At 36.5% G+C, this 16,118-nt stretch overlaps 1 protein-coding gene across 1 annotated transcript in view; it reads left to right on the forward strand.

Annotated features, from left to right (window-relative positions):
• LOC127445679 (collagen alpha-1(XVIII) chain-like) overlaps positions 1-16,118 on the forward strand; it is a 161,508-nt gene that overhangs the window by 24,200 nt on the left and 121,190 nt on the right. The window contains exons 3-5 of the mRNA XM_051705904.1: positions 1,126-1,221; positions 11,963-12,019; positions 15,118-15,157. Coding sequence (XP_051561864.1) covers positions 1,126-1,221; positions 11,963-12,019; positions 15,118-15,157 — 193 coding nt within the window. The remainder of the gene's footprint in view (positions 1-1,125; positions 1,222-11,962; positions 12,020-15,117; positions 15,158-16,118) is intronic.

Here is a 16,118-nt window from a genome sequence, read left to right on the forward strand (position 1 = left end):
GCGGTTCTCTCGGTTGGTTGTGCATCTTTTTCTTCCACACTTTTTCCTTCCACTCAACTTTCTGTTAACTTGCTTGGATACAGCACTCTGTGAACAGCCAGCTTCTTTGGCAATGAATGTTTGTGGCTTACCCTCCTTGTGAAGGGTGTCAATGATTGTCTTCTGGACAACTGTCAGATTAGCAGTCTTCCCCATGATTGTGTAGCCTAGTGAACCAAACTGAGAGACCATTTTGAAGGCTCAGGAAATCTTTGCAGGTGTTTTGAGTTGATTAGCTGATTGGCATGTCACCATACTCTAATTTGTTGAGATTGTGAATTGGTGGGTTTTTGTTAAATGTGAGCCAAAATCATCACAATTAAAAGAACCAAAGACTTAAACTACTACAGTCTGTGTGCATGAATTTATTTAATACACGAGTTTCACAATTTGAGTTGAATTACTGAAATAAATGAACTTTTACACGACATTCTAATTTATTGAAATGCACCTGTATATATATATATATATATATATATATATATATATATATATATATATATATATATATATATATATATATAGTTCATTATAAGATTGTAAATATACAGTATTATTTATGAATTATTGGAATATTTTTCAAACACTGAATGTATATCGAGTAAAATCCCAGAGAAAATAATTTGTATACAAGTTGTAAACTGATGTGGCTTTTGTGGCATTTTTGCTTGTAACTTCATGAAACATAAACAGAATGTAAAAACAGCAAATGCTCCCGAAAAATTAAACAGGTCCAAAAACAATGTTACACGATTACCAATCAATCGATATGATGCATAGATCTTAAAATAATATTGGTACACTACCTCATATCTTCTATCATCCTGAGGAAAGGTCTCTGGTTACAAAGTTAACCAAATCACCAAATCACAGCTGTTGTGGTCTGTGTCAATGCAGCGAGTGGTTACTTTTTTGAAGAGGTACACATCAGGCTGCGTGGTAGGCCTTGGAGTATGTTCGACGCAGAAGTATAAATTGGCCTTTACGCTCTTTTGCTTGTTTTACCAGAAGATGATTTAAAGGAGGCATGGTGTTGACTGTGTATCTGTGTGTGTGTGTGTGCATACATGTGGGCATGTTTTATAGGGCATGATCTCAGATTTAAGGGTGGTTGGAAACCCATGGGCTGCAGAGCGTCATTGTGATGAGGCTGACGACGATGATGATGATGATGACTATGACGTAAGCCACTACAGTAATCTTAATACTTTGACCTTACATGTACAAGGAATTTGTAACATTCTAAAAATAATCTATTGTTTATAATATCATTGTGTAATTGTGTATAATTATAATTGTGACATCACATTGTTTAAAGATATGATGCTATCTTGACCTCTTGGCACTGACATACAGGGGTGGCAAAAGTGCTGAAAAATCATACTCAAGTAAAAGTACTATTACTTCCCAAAAATGCAGTGCAAGTAAAGTAAAAGTACCTGTCCTAAAACCACCTAAGTAAGAGTAAAAGTGTAGCTAATTTAAAAGTACTCAAGAGTAGTGAGTATTGAGTTGTGAATGCTTTTCCCATTTATAACACTGTAAGCTGCAGTTTAAAAATGTAGCTTACATACTGTAATTCACATTCTCTTTCATGGCTGTTTGTCAAAAGGGATAGAAAAAAAAAATATAGGGATCCTCCAAAAGTTTTATTTTTGACTTTTTTTAAGATATAAAAGCCCCTTTAAAACACTGTAATATTTGAAAAATCAAACAATCACAAACAAAAAAAAAAAATGTTTTTTTTTAACTATTAGATCAACTCTTTAAAGAAGAAGAAGAAAAAGAAAACATCTACTGCAGGTTATCACAACAGTGTACCAACTTAAAAACATGAGACTATGGCACAAAGAGAATTATATAGAGAAAAGAAATTGCACCAACATATGTATAAACTGACAATGTTCTCAGCTTGAAAATAAATGCAGCTCACCATTTTTACAGTCCAGCCTGGCTTGATTTGGTAAATGCAGTATAAACAGCTGCCCAGTGCAACTAACAAAGCACTCACATGCCGGAGAGGCAGGCAAGGGAGTGTTCAATCTGAGACTTAGCATTTTCACTGAATGTAATGAGTGTAGCAGTTTTATCTTGTCTGATGCACAAGCCAAGTATCCATGCTATTCAGACGCAGTTGGGGATTATAATGATGAGTCAACGGAGTTGAGATCCATGTGCAGCTTTAATAACAATAAACGTAGTAATACATACAGGCAGGGGTCATTCACCAGCAATAGTAATATCCAAGGCAATCCAGAGAGGTAGTCAATAAACAGGCAAGAGTTCAGGGCAGGTGGCAGACAATCACAGGTTATATCCAGGTAAACAAAGCAGCAATAATAGGCAGGCAGCAACGGGTCAACACAGGGTAAACAGTCTAGGATCATACACAGGTAAAGACGAAGCTTCCAGCTCATTGGCTGTGGCAGGCGTGGGTGTTGGCTCGTTGACCGTGGCAGGCGTGGGCGTTGGCTCGTTGGCCGTGGCAGGCAAGGGCAATGACAATTTGTGGGAAAGGGTTTTCATGGCCCTACGCACTGATATAAGTGGCGGATAATTCAACTTGGAGACAAGGGACGTGAAGGACCTCAAGACCGGGGCCGTGGAAGGCAAGGTTATGAAATGGTGTGGAACCAACTCAGACTTGACTGGAACATAGTGTGGAGCAGACTCAAACTTGACTGGGACATGGAGTGGAGTAGGATGAGGCATTGCCATGACATGGCTTGGAGCAGGCTGAGGCATGGCTGTGACATGGTATGGAGCAGGCTGAAGCGTGGCTGTGATTTGGCATGGAGCAGACTCAGGCTTGGCTGTGACATGGCTTGGAGCAGACTCATGCTTGGCTGAGACATGGCGTGAAGCATTACCTTGATGAAGAGAAAGCAGCTGGTCTCCGGTGTCTTTGCCTCCTACTGGATGTTCAGACGCAGCACGAAATCGTTGGAGGAAGTAACTGAACGAAGGGAATGGTGTTCTGTCACCGTTCCACACCATCGAACTGGTGCCTCCAGCTCATCTTTATCCCCCTCCCGGCTGATTAGGACAATTCAACGCCGTGCGTGCATCCTCACGGCCTGGCCACGCCCTCCTCCTCGTCACAGTATGCTACTTTTTTAAATTTCAGCGTACAGTGTTTATTATAAGTGGCATAGCATTCTCAAACCCAATGCTCACTACTCATGAGTAGTTTTAAATGAGCTACTCTTTTATTCTTGAGTAGTTTTTAGTTTTTACAGACAAAGCATATAATACAGTGAAATAGCTCACAGTGACTTATCTTCTCCTTCATCTTGCCTGCATTCGGCTCCAGTATCACAGGAGACTGATGACGTGAGCTCTACTGAGTTCACTCTCATTGGCATCAGCTCCCGAATGTTGCTTGTCATTTGCATAAAGTTAAACTTTTCTCAATTTTGTCATGTTGCTCGCCACACCCACATCTCTTTGTTTGTGCGCGTTTGTGTGAATGGGACTTAAGGGATGGTTGGCTCAGGGCATCCTCTCTGCCATTTCACCTTTTCGATATGCATCATGTGTAAGGGAATAACACATGTTCGCCCACAGGGGAGTCTCCCTCAACGTTTCAGTGGTCAACCTTGGGGAGGGGATCCCCCTCAATCGTTTTGCCGCTTAAATACGAGACAATCAATGTCCCGATGCATTTATTTCGACCAAAATAAGGGATGTCCTGGCTAATACGAGACAGTTGAGACAGCTGGCAAGCTTACCAGCGTATACTGCACCAGTATCTTTTGTTGCACTCTGAACTATGCGTTATTCTTACATAATAAAATAATTTAATCTCAAATCGATATTTCTTTGGGAAGTAACCGCATATTAAGCACGTTCCGCTCTGCATTGGAGTCCTTATCATGGTTTATTTTGCAAATCAATATAGTTGGCACTGCTCCATCTATCAATGTAAGTTTCTTTGCAAAGCCTGAATCTTAGTTCTCAAAAGAATCGATAGAGAAATGGGCAGAACAAACATAGCACAATCCCACATTGATGTGTTCAGGAACTTGAATAAGCTTGAATAATTGGGCTTGAATTAGCCACTTATTTCTAATGTTGGGATCTTTCTGAAAGCTATGCAGAGATGCAGTTTTTCCACAACCAGGAACACAAAAACATCTGGGGATCTTAATCAACATCATAATCTTTTCGTTGTTAAAAGCAAACTACAGTAATTTTATGACACAGGACTCTGCCAGCAAACATGCTACAAAATTATATTTCTAGGGAATATGCTGAACAGGCTTTCATTCGTAACCTACAAACAAAAAACTGTTCCACGTGATGCGATATAAAGTGTGAGTCAGTCCTGCCAAAATGTATGGATGGATGTGTGTGTGTGTCAGCTAGGAGTCACGAGGAGAGAGGCCACTCACCTGTTGGCTTAGTGTCACTCTGGCCAGGTGGTGTGCGGCATGGAGGTCGGGTTTCCTGGTCCAGCCCTGGCGTAGATACAGTTTGGTTAATTTTTAAAATAGTGGTGATGATAAAGGTGCAAGCAACAATCATAATGTGAAATTTTTTTCCGGAAAGACATCGTCTGTTGTCTATTAAAGGGATGATGATCCACGGCGAGACAAACACAGTACACGCACGACAAACCTCGCATCTGGCCTAGTCGAAACACATTCTCTTATATCCTTCCCAGGACACATGTGCATTCTTCCTACCACTCACATGTGAGTGACGTCCTTTGTCAGTCGGTACTATCCCTAACTGTGTGACTAAACTACTTAATTACAGTAACAATAGTATCACTCTGTGAAGTAATTCTAGTTGCTCTTAAAATCTTTGGAAAAAGTCCAAGACTATACATTTTATTAATAGAATCTGCTACTATCTTCTGTTCATGTGAATGAATTAAAACAATGTTAAATCACCACAAACAAAATAATATAACATAATATATAGTGTAACAATAATATAGTGTAACAATAATATACACAACAAAATAGTGTAACAATAATATACACAACTAATTATAATGTTTTTGGATTTCTCAGATATAATTTGTACTTTAATGCACTCTATTATATCAATCATAGTGGTTGACATACTGCCAACTTCTTTACACTTCAAATCTTTATCAACATATAAGGCTACTTCTCCACCATTTTTCTTTTTTCTATTTATAAAAAAACATTTCATAACCATGCAATTGAAAATTACTTTTCCTTCCATCGTTTAACCATGTTTCTGAAACTGCAATTACACAAAAAAAAAAAAAATATTAATTTACTGTTTTATCTTTGAGAAATTTGTATACAAACTTCTAATATTTAAATTAATAATAGACAAAACTCCATCCATATTAACTTCCTTATTAAACTGATTTTCAGTATAGTACTTACAGTCACTGTTGATGGAATTGAAAAGTTCTTTTCGAGATCACAATCGTTTCCAATATTGTACAAACTATTTTCCAACTCAGATGTTTCTAGATGTATATTAATGTCAATACCACACAGGTTATTGAGGGTTAAATCATCCACTTTAGTCAATAAATAATTTTATCTTCATTATTTTTTACATTAACAACATCTTCACACAGTACATATCCATTTATATTACTTTGAAGCCATCAAAATAATTTCCGGTCACAATATCAAACAGCAAACCAGTCTGACCGCATTAAGTTTTCACTTTTCTTTTATCCATTTGTATCCTGTTGAGGGTAATGGCAATTAACTTCAACTTATCTGTATGGGTCCAAATCTTTCATTTCTTTTATTATGATCGTTTCGTCATGCTCCATTCAAGTGTATCCACACTCTGCAATTTTGTGTCCATGTTGCATGTATCTAATTTTGTTTTTTAAATTGAGTGCTGGTCTGGCAATGTCCGCATGTTTTGTAGTGAGATGATCATTGAGATAAACATCAGTCCCTTTCAGCTTTTTTCCTTGATTTAATGAAACAACCTTGTACCTTCAATTTGTAAATCTGATTATGATGTCTGGCTTCGTTTTGCTGTTCTTCCTTAGATGTATGTGGCAGACTGATGTCGAGTTACTTTCAATATTTATATTCTTACTTTGGAATAAACTAGTTACTTGTTGTTTGAGAGAAATCAACTCACTTGCAGATCCTCGCTAGAAGAATGTCCAGCTGTTACCCGTGCATTTGACTGGTCAGTTAAGCAGTTTAGAAACGTTATATTGAGATTTAACAGCAAAATACTTGTAGCTACCTTAAACTGACTGTTACACAGCCATAGCCTATGTGTTCATGTTACCATTTACTTGATTAATCCTTTCTATTTTTGCTCATAATTTTAAACCATTTGTCATAAAATTATGATCTCATGAGGTGATTTTGATGTCCTTTGGGTTATATGGAATCCGATAATGCATGATCAGCCTTATCGCCTGTTGGCCATTTTGAAATTTGTCAAAAAAAATCCAACAGTTTTAAGTAGTCGAAAACAAAACTTGATACACATCTTTACACCATGCCCTACACTAACCTGGACAGCATTTCCCAAAAGCATTGTAAGCCATTGGCGCCAATGGTCTCTACGATCAGCTTAAGCTTGCGATGCTTTTGAGAAATGCATCCCTGAGCAGTTTGAGTAAAGTAATAACTGATGTTTAAAAAATCATATAAAAGTCCTTTAGAAATTTTGGGTATAAATTCATGACACTTATCTCTTAGATTTCTTGTGTCATAGGCTACTGAAAACAATGATACCCATTTTTCCAAAGTCTACCATATTATACATTTCAAACTCATTCTACGGCTTTCATTAGATCTTTACCAAATTTGGGTCAGAAATCGAGACCCAGCTGGCAAAGAATTATCAAAAGGATTTTTCATATTCCAAACCATTTTCCTGTAATACACCAACAAAGTTGACCATGAAGATGCAATGAAACTTTATCTTGGAAACACAGACAATTCATACTACATTTGGTTTAAATGATTGCCAAACCAATCATTGGTCCCCCTTGAGGGTCAGCCAATATACAGGACATCCCGGCTAATACAGGACGATTGGCAACCCTACACATGATGCACATTATTCGTGGTGTGGCCCCAACTGTACGAAGGGTTATTTTACGGCTATTAGTAGTGGGACACACTTTATTATGCTCTTGGATCCAAGCACCAGCAAACCCAAAATTCAACTGTATTCTGGAAATAAGCCCAAAAAACTGCAACCTGCTTATAACAGGCGAATTTTGCATCAGGCAGGCAATAAAAAAGAAGAAAATATTAAGAATTAAATAATAATAAAAATGAGCAGGCCAAATTAGTCTCAAGACAACCAGGCCAGGAAATCTGGATTTTTCCCAGTTTTCTCATAGGCCAGTCCAGCCTGCCTCAAGCCCAAAGTGGTCATATGTGTTTTTGACTACCCCTGAATGTGGTTGAGGTGGACAAATCTCAAAATGTTTTGGACCCCATTTACACCTGTTGAGTATCATCTGCTTGTCCCTTTCAAACTGATCACACAAAATGCATCCTCATATCAGATGTACACTTGACTTGTGATTCTACTGTGAGTATTGAAAAGAAACTTTTGGGGGAATGCATTTTTTATTATTTGTATGGAGTTTTGAAAACTCACCACTACAAATAGTACCAAAATGATTCATACAAAATGTATATATATATATATATATACACACACTGTAATCTGAGATAAATAGATGGTTTGCACATGCAGCGTTTTAAATGTAAGTGCTTGTGAATGTGTGAAGCCAGTGTTGTGCAGGCATAGAGACACAAACTGCTCATACGTTTAAGACAGTGGTTCTCAATCTTTTTTTTATTTTTTTTATGAATCACAACCATCACCCCCCTAATTTATGTGGCTAAATTATTCTAACAGTGTGACTGAGTTGGAACTCCTTTCATCAGGTTCTTATTGATTCAAATTCTGTCATCTCTTGGAATTTCTGAAGGCAAAAAAAAATTGGTTACATTTTCTTGCACTCAAAAATATTTTAGACAATTTGTTTTAGGATTTACGCATTTCTATTTCATCTAAAAAAAACATATATATATATATATATATATATATATATATATATATATATATATATATATATATATATATATTGCATTTGTCCTTATGAAAATTTAATTTATTTATTTATTGTTTTAACAGCAGTATTTCTATAAAACAAATTATGGAATTTTTGAAATTACAAACAGTAGGCCTACTCTAAACACATGTAAAAACAGTAAATACAAAATATAAACATTTAAAAGTTGTAACAAAAATGTATTATATCCCATCACTCCCCAAGTAGATGTGACTTCGCCTGTCTATTTGATACTGCTAAACCAGATATGTCGCTAGATTTCAGAATCAAATGAACCACGGTAAAAATGCATACCAACCCTTATAATGGAGTCTTGATAAACATTTTAATGCAAACAGGAACTTGAATATAGATTTGATTAACATGACTGGTAAACGCCCCCATTTGTAACCTAACACCCCCCTCTCTACTAATTTGCTCTCAGCACCCCCTGGTATCCTTTGAACGCAGAAATTTGAAAACAGGCGAATTTGTGTCTTTTTGTTCACATAAAGTTAGAAAAAAACAACATATGAATCCAAATTAACATGTATTTATACTAAAGTAATACAAAAATGACTACAAAAGATTTAGAAGTGAGTAGTTTTTCCGAGATTTACGATTATACTGTAAATCACTTTCACGAATCAGCCCCCAAATGTAGTCTCCCATCATGTTCTCGTTATACTGTCCTTGGTAGCGTCGTTCAAAGTCCAGTATATTCTGATGGAAGCACTCGCCTTGCTCCTCCGAGTATGCTCCCATGTTCTCTTGAATTTATCAAGATGAGCATCAAGAATATGGACTTTGAGGGATTTCAGAGGTGGAGCTGAGGAGAGAAACCCATACTACCCCAACCAAATAGACCTCAAAGACTTGATTAGAGATCTTGGTCTCACCAAGTCCAGTGCCGAGCTTTTGACGTCTAGGCTCAAGCAGTGGAACTTGTTGGATGAAAGTGTGCAAGTCGCAGATCAGAGGAAGCGTCATCAACCTTTTTCCAGCTTCTTCACCCATCAGGATGGGCTCTGCTTCTGCCACAATGTGACCAGTCTGTTCAAGGCAATCGGAATCGCCTGTTACCAGAATGAGTGGTGCCTCTTCATTGACAGCTCATCCAGGAGCCTCAAAGTTGTGCTGCTCCTGGATGGTAACAAGTACCCGTCTCTTCCCCTGGCTCACTCGGTGCACCTCAAAGAGGATTACGACAGCATCAAGACCTTGCTGGACGCCTTGAAGTATGATGAGTACGGCTGGGAGGTCATTTGAGACTTCAAAATGGTGGCATTCCTGATGGGTCTCCAAGGCGGTTTTACCAAGTTTCCCTGCTATCTTTGCCTTTGGGACAGCAGGGACACAAAGGCGCACTACCACAGGTGGGACTGGCCACAGCGGACCGAGTTCTCTGTGGGAGCCAGTGGTGGACACCCAGAATGTGCTGATGCCACCACTGCACATCAAATTGGGCCTTATGAAACAATTTGTCAAAGCTTTAGATAAGGATCGGCAGCCATCAAGTACCTTCGAGACATCTTCCCTAAGCTGACTGAGGCAAAGGTCAAAGCTGGTGTCTTCGTCAGATCACAGATAAAGAAGATCCTGGAGTGCAATGAATTCCCCAAGAAGCTCACTAGTAAGGAGAAAGCGGCTTGGAACAGCTTTGTCGCAGTGGTTCGGGGCTTACTGGGCAATCACAAGGCCGAAAACTATGTGGAGCTGGTTGAGACTCTGGTGAAGAACTACGGCACAATGGGCTGTAGGATGTCCCTCAAAGTCCATATCCTTGATGCTCATCTTGATAAATTCAAGGAGAACATGGGAGCATACTCGGAGGAGCAAGGTGAGCGCTTACATCAGGATAAACTGGACTTTGAACACCGCTACCAAGGACAGTATAACGAGAACATGATGATTCGTGAAAGTGATTTACAGTATAATCGTAAATCTCGAAAAACTACTCACTTCTAAATCTTTTGTAGTCATGTTTTGTATTACTTTAGTATAAATACATGTTAATTTGGATTCATGTGTTGTTTTTTTCTGACTATATGTGAACAAAAAGACTCAAATTCGCCCATTTTCTCACTGGAAATTGGTCAGTTTCAAAATATCACTGTCCTGGTCACAAAAGCAAAGTTTTTGGGGAATAATAGACATTTTCTATACTTTAAAATAACACTTACTACCCAGGAACAAAAATTGTGTTACATAGTGTAATATAGCATATTATTATTTTCCACTTTCAATGAGTTATTTTTTTTAACAAACATCAGTCCTGGTCATAACTACCAAATATTAATTCATTTTCAGTATTTTAACCCTTTAAATGCCAATTTGTTTATAATGCCACTGTTGTTTTTTATGATAATTTTTAAAATGTATTTTCCATATACTAAATGATAAGGGGAATTTATTTATTTTTTTTTTGGGGGGGGGGGGGGGGGGGGTATTATCACAGTCTGGGATATGTCAATGATTAGCAACAACATTGATTTTGATGCATTATTTTTTTGTGCAGTGTCAGATTTTAAAAAACACAGTACCTTAGAGGACAAAAATGTCCACGTCAAAACACAGCCATAATAATTTTATATTATTATTTTCCACTTTCAATGAGTTAATTTTTTTTAACCAACAACAGTCCTGTTCATAACTACCAAATATTCACTCATTTTCAGGATTTTAACCCTTTAAATGCGAGTTTGTTTACATAATGCCACTGTTGTTGTTTTTTTACATACACACACACACACACACACACAAATTTCTCAATACACACATACAAAACACACGCTGATATCCATACAAACACACCCACACAATTTTAGTAGCATCATTTATTCAACTGGCCTGCAGTGCTCTATAATACAGCAAACAGATAATAGGCGAAAAAAGCATAGGCTAAACATGAGAAAAATGGCGCCATCTGGTGGAAAATATTAAACAATTTAAATTTTTAAGGCAGGGCTCCGGAATGAAAGCATAATATCATAGAATTAATGATTTTATGCTTTAATGGCACTGGGATCAAATATTGCAATTGGATTGGACATTTTTGTCCTCAAGGTCCTGTGTGTAACTATTTTGTGTACACAGTGTATTATAGATGTATTAGAGGAACTGAGGTTGAAACATCAAAATTCCCCCAAAATAATACACACCTTCGGCAAAATTTATGCCGTTGGCATTAACACAGCCAAAATGATCGAAAAAACAAAAATGAAAAAGACAAAAATGTCCAGAAGGTCGCACAAGGGTTAAGAGATCCTTGGCTCATACAGAACATGGAAAATACTATTATGAGAATGGTATGACAGCAGGCAGAGCGCTAATTCACTTTTTAGTACGAGTCATTTACAGACTATATATTTATTTAAATAGCAGCCTTTTTCGGTTTAATAATCACGGTGATTCACGTAGCGACCGGCTTTTCGGGATTGGGAAGCTGCTGTCATTACGTCAGAGCTCCTTGGTTATGACAACACAGAAACACTTCAAAATAACTGTAATTTTGTATTTAGGATTGTGCTGTGAGATTCTGTATAAAATCACTTCATTTGATAAAAATAATACAATATGTTGAAAATGTATTGTTATACTTTAATTTGTTTAAAGTTTTAATTTATTAAACACAATTTTGATGAAAAAAATCATCATTAAAATAAAAAATCTGATGATATGGAGTTCAGAAAAATAAAATTAAGAGTTATCGTACTCGGTATGGGCGAGTAATAAAAAAAATAAAAAATAAAAAAATCGGTATTCAAACTTGTTCTTGGTATCGGGACATCCCTAATATATATATATATATATAGGGTTGAAGATAATGCTTGTTTTATTTTTTTAAAGTTAATGCTTGCCTGTCATTCTTTCCAGGGCTCTGGGGATAATGGGAGTGGAATATTGGACAGAACCGAGATGGGACATAATGTAGTATGTATTGGAGTCATTTTTTTTACCCCCTCCTGTGTTAAATATGTACAGTTATTCCAAGGCAAGGCTAGGCAAGTTTATTTGTATAGCACATTTCATATGCAATTGTGATTCAAACATAATGAAATGAAAGAAAAATAAAAGACACATACAACTCCATTTAAATAATTTAATAACAAATAATTAAAAGGGCCTGGGTAGCTCAGCAAGTAAAGATGCTGACTACCACCCCCAGAGTCGTGAGTTCGAATCCAGGGCATGCTGAGTGACTCCAGCCAGGTCTCCTATGCAACCAATTGGTCAAACTGCTAGGGAGGGTAGAGTCTACAAACTGGAAACCCCAGGGGTGTTAGTCAGCATCCTTATTCACTGAGCTTCCCAGACACCCATGATGCTTCATTTTCAAATGTTTATTACAAAATCTGTCAAAGCAATATTTTTAAAAAATTGTTTATACAAAGCAGTGTTTTTTATTTATTTAATTTTTTATTTTTTATAAAAAAAGCACCATTTCCACCCGGTGGCTTTTCGGAAAACAATGCAATGTGGACACATGCTTTTGGCATTTGACATTATTCTAAACAATTTTGAATCAATTTGAGTAAATATAAGAGGACAATTTTAATGTCTGTTGTAAGAGCCACACTTGCTTTTAATTTAATGCCTCGCCATGGCAACACCATTCGATATATCATTATCGATAAATCTATTCAAAATTTAGCATCTTCAATGTCTTGGCATAATATTTTCTAAATGTGGTGACAGTCTCATGAATCCCCTTGGAGGAAAAGTTCAGAGCCTGCAATTTTCAGAAAATCCAAAATGGCTGACTTCCTGTTGGGCGGAGCTAATCACTAGGATTGTTCACTAGGATTGTTAGGTTGTTCAGCTTGATGAGAACTATATATGTACCAATTTTGGTGACTGTAGGTGAAATTGGGGGTGCTACAGAGCCCCCCTTACATGCCCATGTTCAAGGGGGCGCTACAGAGCGAGATTTCATTAATGGCATATTTAGCCTTATGTAAATAACAATATTCAATAACTGTATCTAAAATGAATAAGGGACAATAAATAAATAATTACCTATACAACAGGCTGGAAAAATAGACATTTATTCATTTTAATAGCTTATATATATCATATATGTTGAAACTTGACACTGTACACAGGAAAGTGCACCAGATCAGTTTCATGCTGAAGTAGTATGTTTTTTATATAATTTTTTCTCTCTCGTAAATGTAAACGAGTGTAAATGTCAACATCATCATATATGTCAAAAGGATTTATGCCTGTCACGCATTATATAAGCTTATTTATATAATTAAATATCAGTCTGCTTTTTTATTCCAACCATTACTCCTGGTCGGAGTCTTCCGTAAATATGTAGTTTATACGTATGGTTACGTCCTACATAAGTTTAATGGTGCAACACTCAAATATGATTGAATTTTGTTATTAAACTGAAATGTGTAAATCTTAAAGTTATTATTTTTGAGTGAGGATTTTTGTTGATGTTTTTATGACAAAATATCTTGTTACTATCAGAAAAGATGTCATTTTTACACATAATATCTCGTTACTGCGAGAAAGATTTTGTTTTTACAAAATATCTCATTATAATGAGAAAAGATGTAATTCTAGGACATATCTTGTTATTATGAGAAAAGATGTTGTTTTTATGACATTATATCTTGTTATTACGAGAAAAGATGACATATTTAAGGCATTCATTATTACGAGAACAGATGTAGTTTTTATGACATAACTGAGTGAAAAAAATAAGTACGTGGCAGCATTGCACCACCATAGAAAGAGGCATCTAATTCTCGTTATATTTTAAGATGATAGTTTAGGCTGATTTAGTTATTGCATTGATATAAATGCTGAAAGTAAGATCTGATTACAAAATGACACCAAGATTCTTGACACGACTTGATCTTTCATCTTTAGACCCCTGAAGTCAAGATACGTGTTCACCAAGATAATTGACTTCTATTTTGCTTTTGCTTAAGTGAAGGAAGTTTCAGCACATTCAACAGTTAATTTAATCAATGCACTGGCATAGAGAGTCTGTAGGGCTGTAGTCACTAGGTAGATCTGGGTATTGCCTCCGAAACAATGGTAACTAATTTTGTTCTAATGGGAGCATAGGTTGTTAGGCTGAACAGGAGAAGTGCAAAGATTGTGGATTCCATTGTGGGGATTCACATGCCATGTTATAATTCCTTACATTTATATAGTACTTTTGCTTAGCTTCAGAGTGTAACCAGGTGAGAGCTACAGGGTGATAGACTACTGGTTTGATTCACTGCTGACCACAAGATACTCTTAGACAGACTGGAGAACTGGGTAGCGCTCTCTGAGACAGTCCTCAGCTGGTTCAGATCATATTTAGAAGGCAGGAGCTACAGAAGGCAGGATGTCCACTCAGATTCATCATTGCCTATGCTAACATAGTAGCCCCTGCCTTCTAAATTTTATCAAAAGAGTCTCCAGATGTGCTTGGTGTCAAAGATATAGCTTTCATAAAGTGCATGCTACTATTCTCATTTACCTCTTTTTGAAAGTGACAGCTCTAGTTTCAGTGGAAGGAGACATCAACATATAAAAGAAAATACAGAAACTGTCAAATAATGCTACGTCTTTAATAATAGTGGATGAAGTGTTTAGAACCTAAATAATGTGCAGATTAAGAGTGTTCCCATGATTGTGGGAAGTCAGTGCAAAGTCAGAACAAAAGTTTTTAAAACTTGAACATTTTTGATAACCGTTCTATAATGTCATCCACAAAGGTTGCAGAGGCCTATAATAGAATGTGTGGTGTAGCTTTTAGCACAATAATTAGATATTCAAAAGACAAGTTATCACAGATCCTTGCATCGAAATACATCTTTAAATAGAGCATGTCAGACAAATAAATGTACAGTAAAATAGCTGTATGAAGTGGTTTTAGCTATGTGAAATGCTGTTGCTATGTAACTTTGGAAAACAGCATCATATGTTAGTCACAAGATATGTGTCTGTAAAGTTGACTTGCTCTGAAGAAACTTGCTCTGCTGGACACTATGATAATGATAGTTTTTTCTATTTTAAAGGAAGTTCTGCATACCCTGCTGCCACCACCTGTTTCTACAGGTAAGCCAAAGCTGGACACAGATAAAGTTCATGTTGTGTCAGAGTTACTTTGTTTACGAGATGACAATTTTGAGATTCTACACAGATCTGTCCTCGTACTCTGAAATTATTATGTTTATATGGCAATGCTCATAATGACAAAATGGATCCATGACAGCAAGATATTTAATCACAAAATAAATGTAATTATTCACCTCTCTATGTTCTAGCAAAATGTTTTAAACAAAAAAAAGCACCATGTAACTGTGGCTATGATAATATGGCATATCAAAAATAAATTAGTAATATACTATGTAAACTACCTTTGGTGCTGCAGCCATTTCAGTTGTTTCTACATGATGATCAAAATTCAGCGTTATCAACTTGTAATTATGATTTTTACAATCAGAGACATGCAAACGTTTTCAGAAACTTATAATTGGGTGTTTGCTCAACTTCTGGCACATTTTTCACATGTTTCACTAGTTTATTTAATTTGTCTCCTAACAATGTCTAGCAATGTATGTACATGTCCTGTATGTACAGGAGTTTAATGTAATTTTTGTAATCTTTTCTGAAAGTCATGAAAATTTCACAACCATGTAATTTCCACCACATCTCAAATTATGTATTGCGTTCATTAGAATTCTGTGGTGAAAATTAGTGTTTAAATGTCCATTTTAATGTTTTTTAAATAAAATCTGGAGATGTGAATATGAGAATTGAAGTGCAGCTTTAACAAAGTAACTCAAATAACACAAGAGGCTAGAAAAAAGATAACAAACCATGAAATAAAACAAACAAACACTACAGCCTATGAACGAAAAGAACCGACAAAGACGCAGAGAACATGAAGGCATTATACACAGGAGGAATAACAAGGTTAAAATGACTAGTAACAAGGCACACCTGGGACAGATCTACAAGGGAAACCATGAAAAGAGGAGGACCATGAACACCATGGACCTAGCGCCCTCTACTG

This window comes from Myxocyprinus asiaticus, chromosome 9 (genome assembly GCF_019703515.2).
Source record: "Myxocyprinus asiaticus isolate MX2 ecotype Aquarium Trade chromosome 9, UBuf_Myxa_2, whole genome shotgun sequence".
NCBI lineage: Eukaryota > Metazoa > Chordata > Actinopteri > Cypriniformes > Catostomidae > Myxocyprinus > Myxocyprinus asiaticus.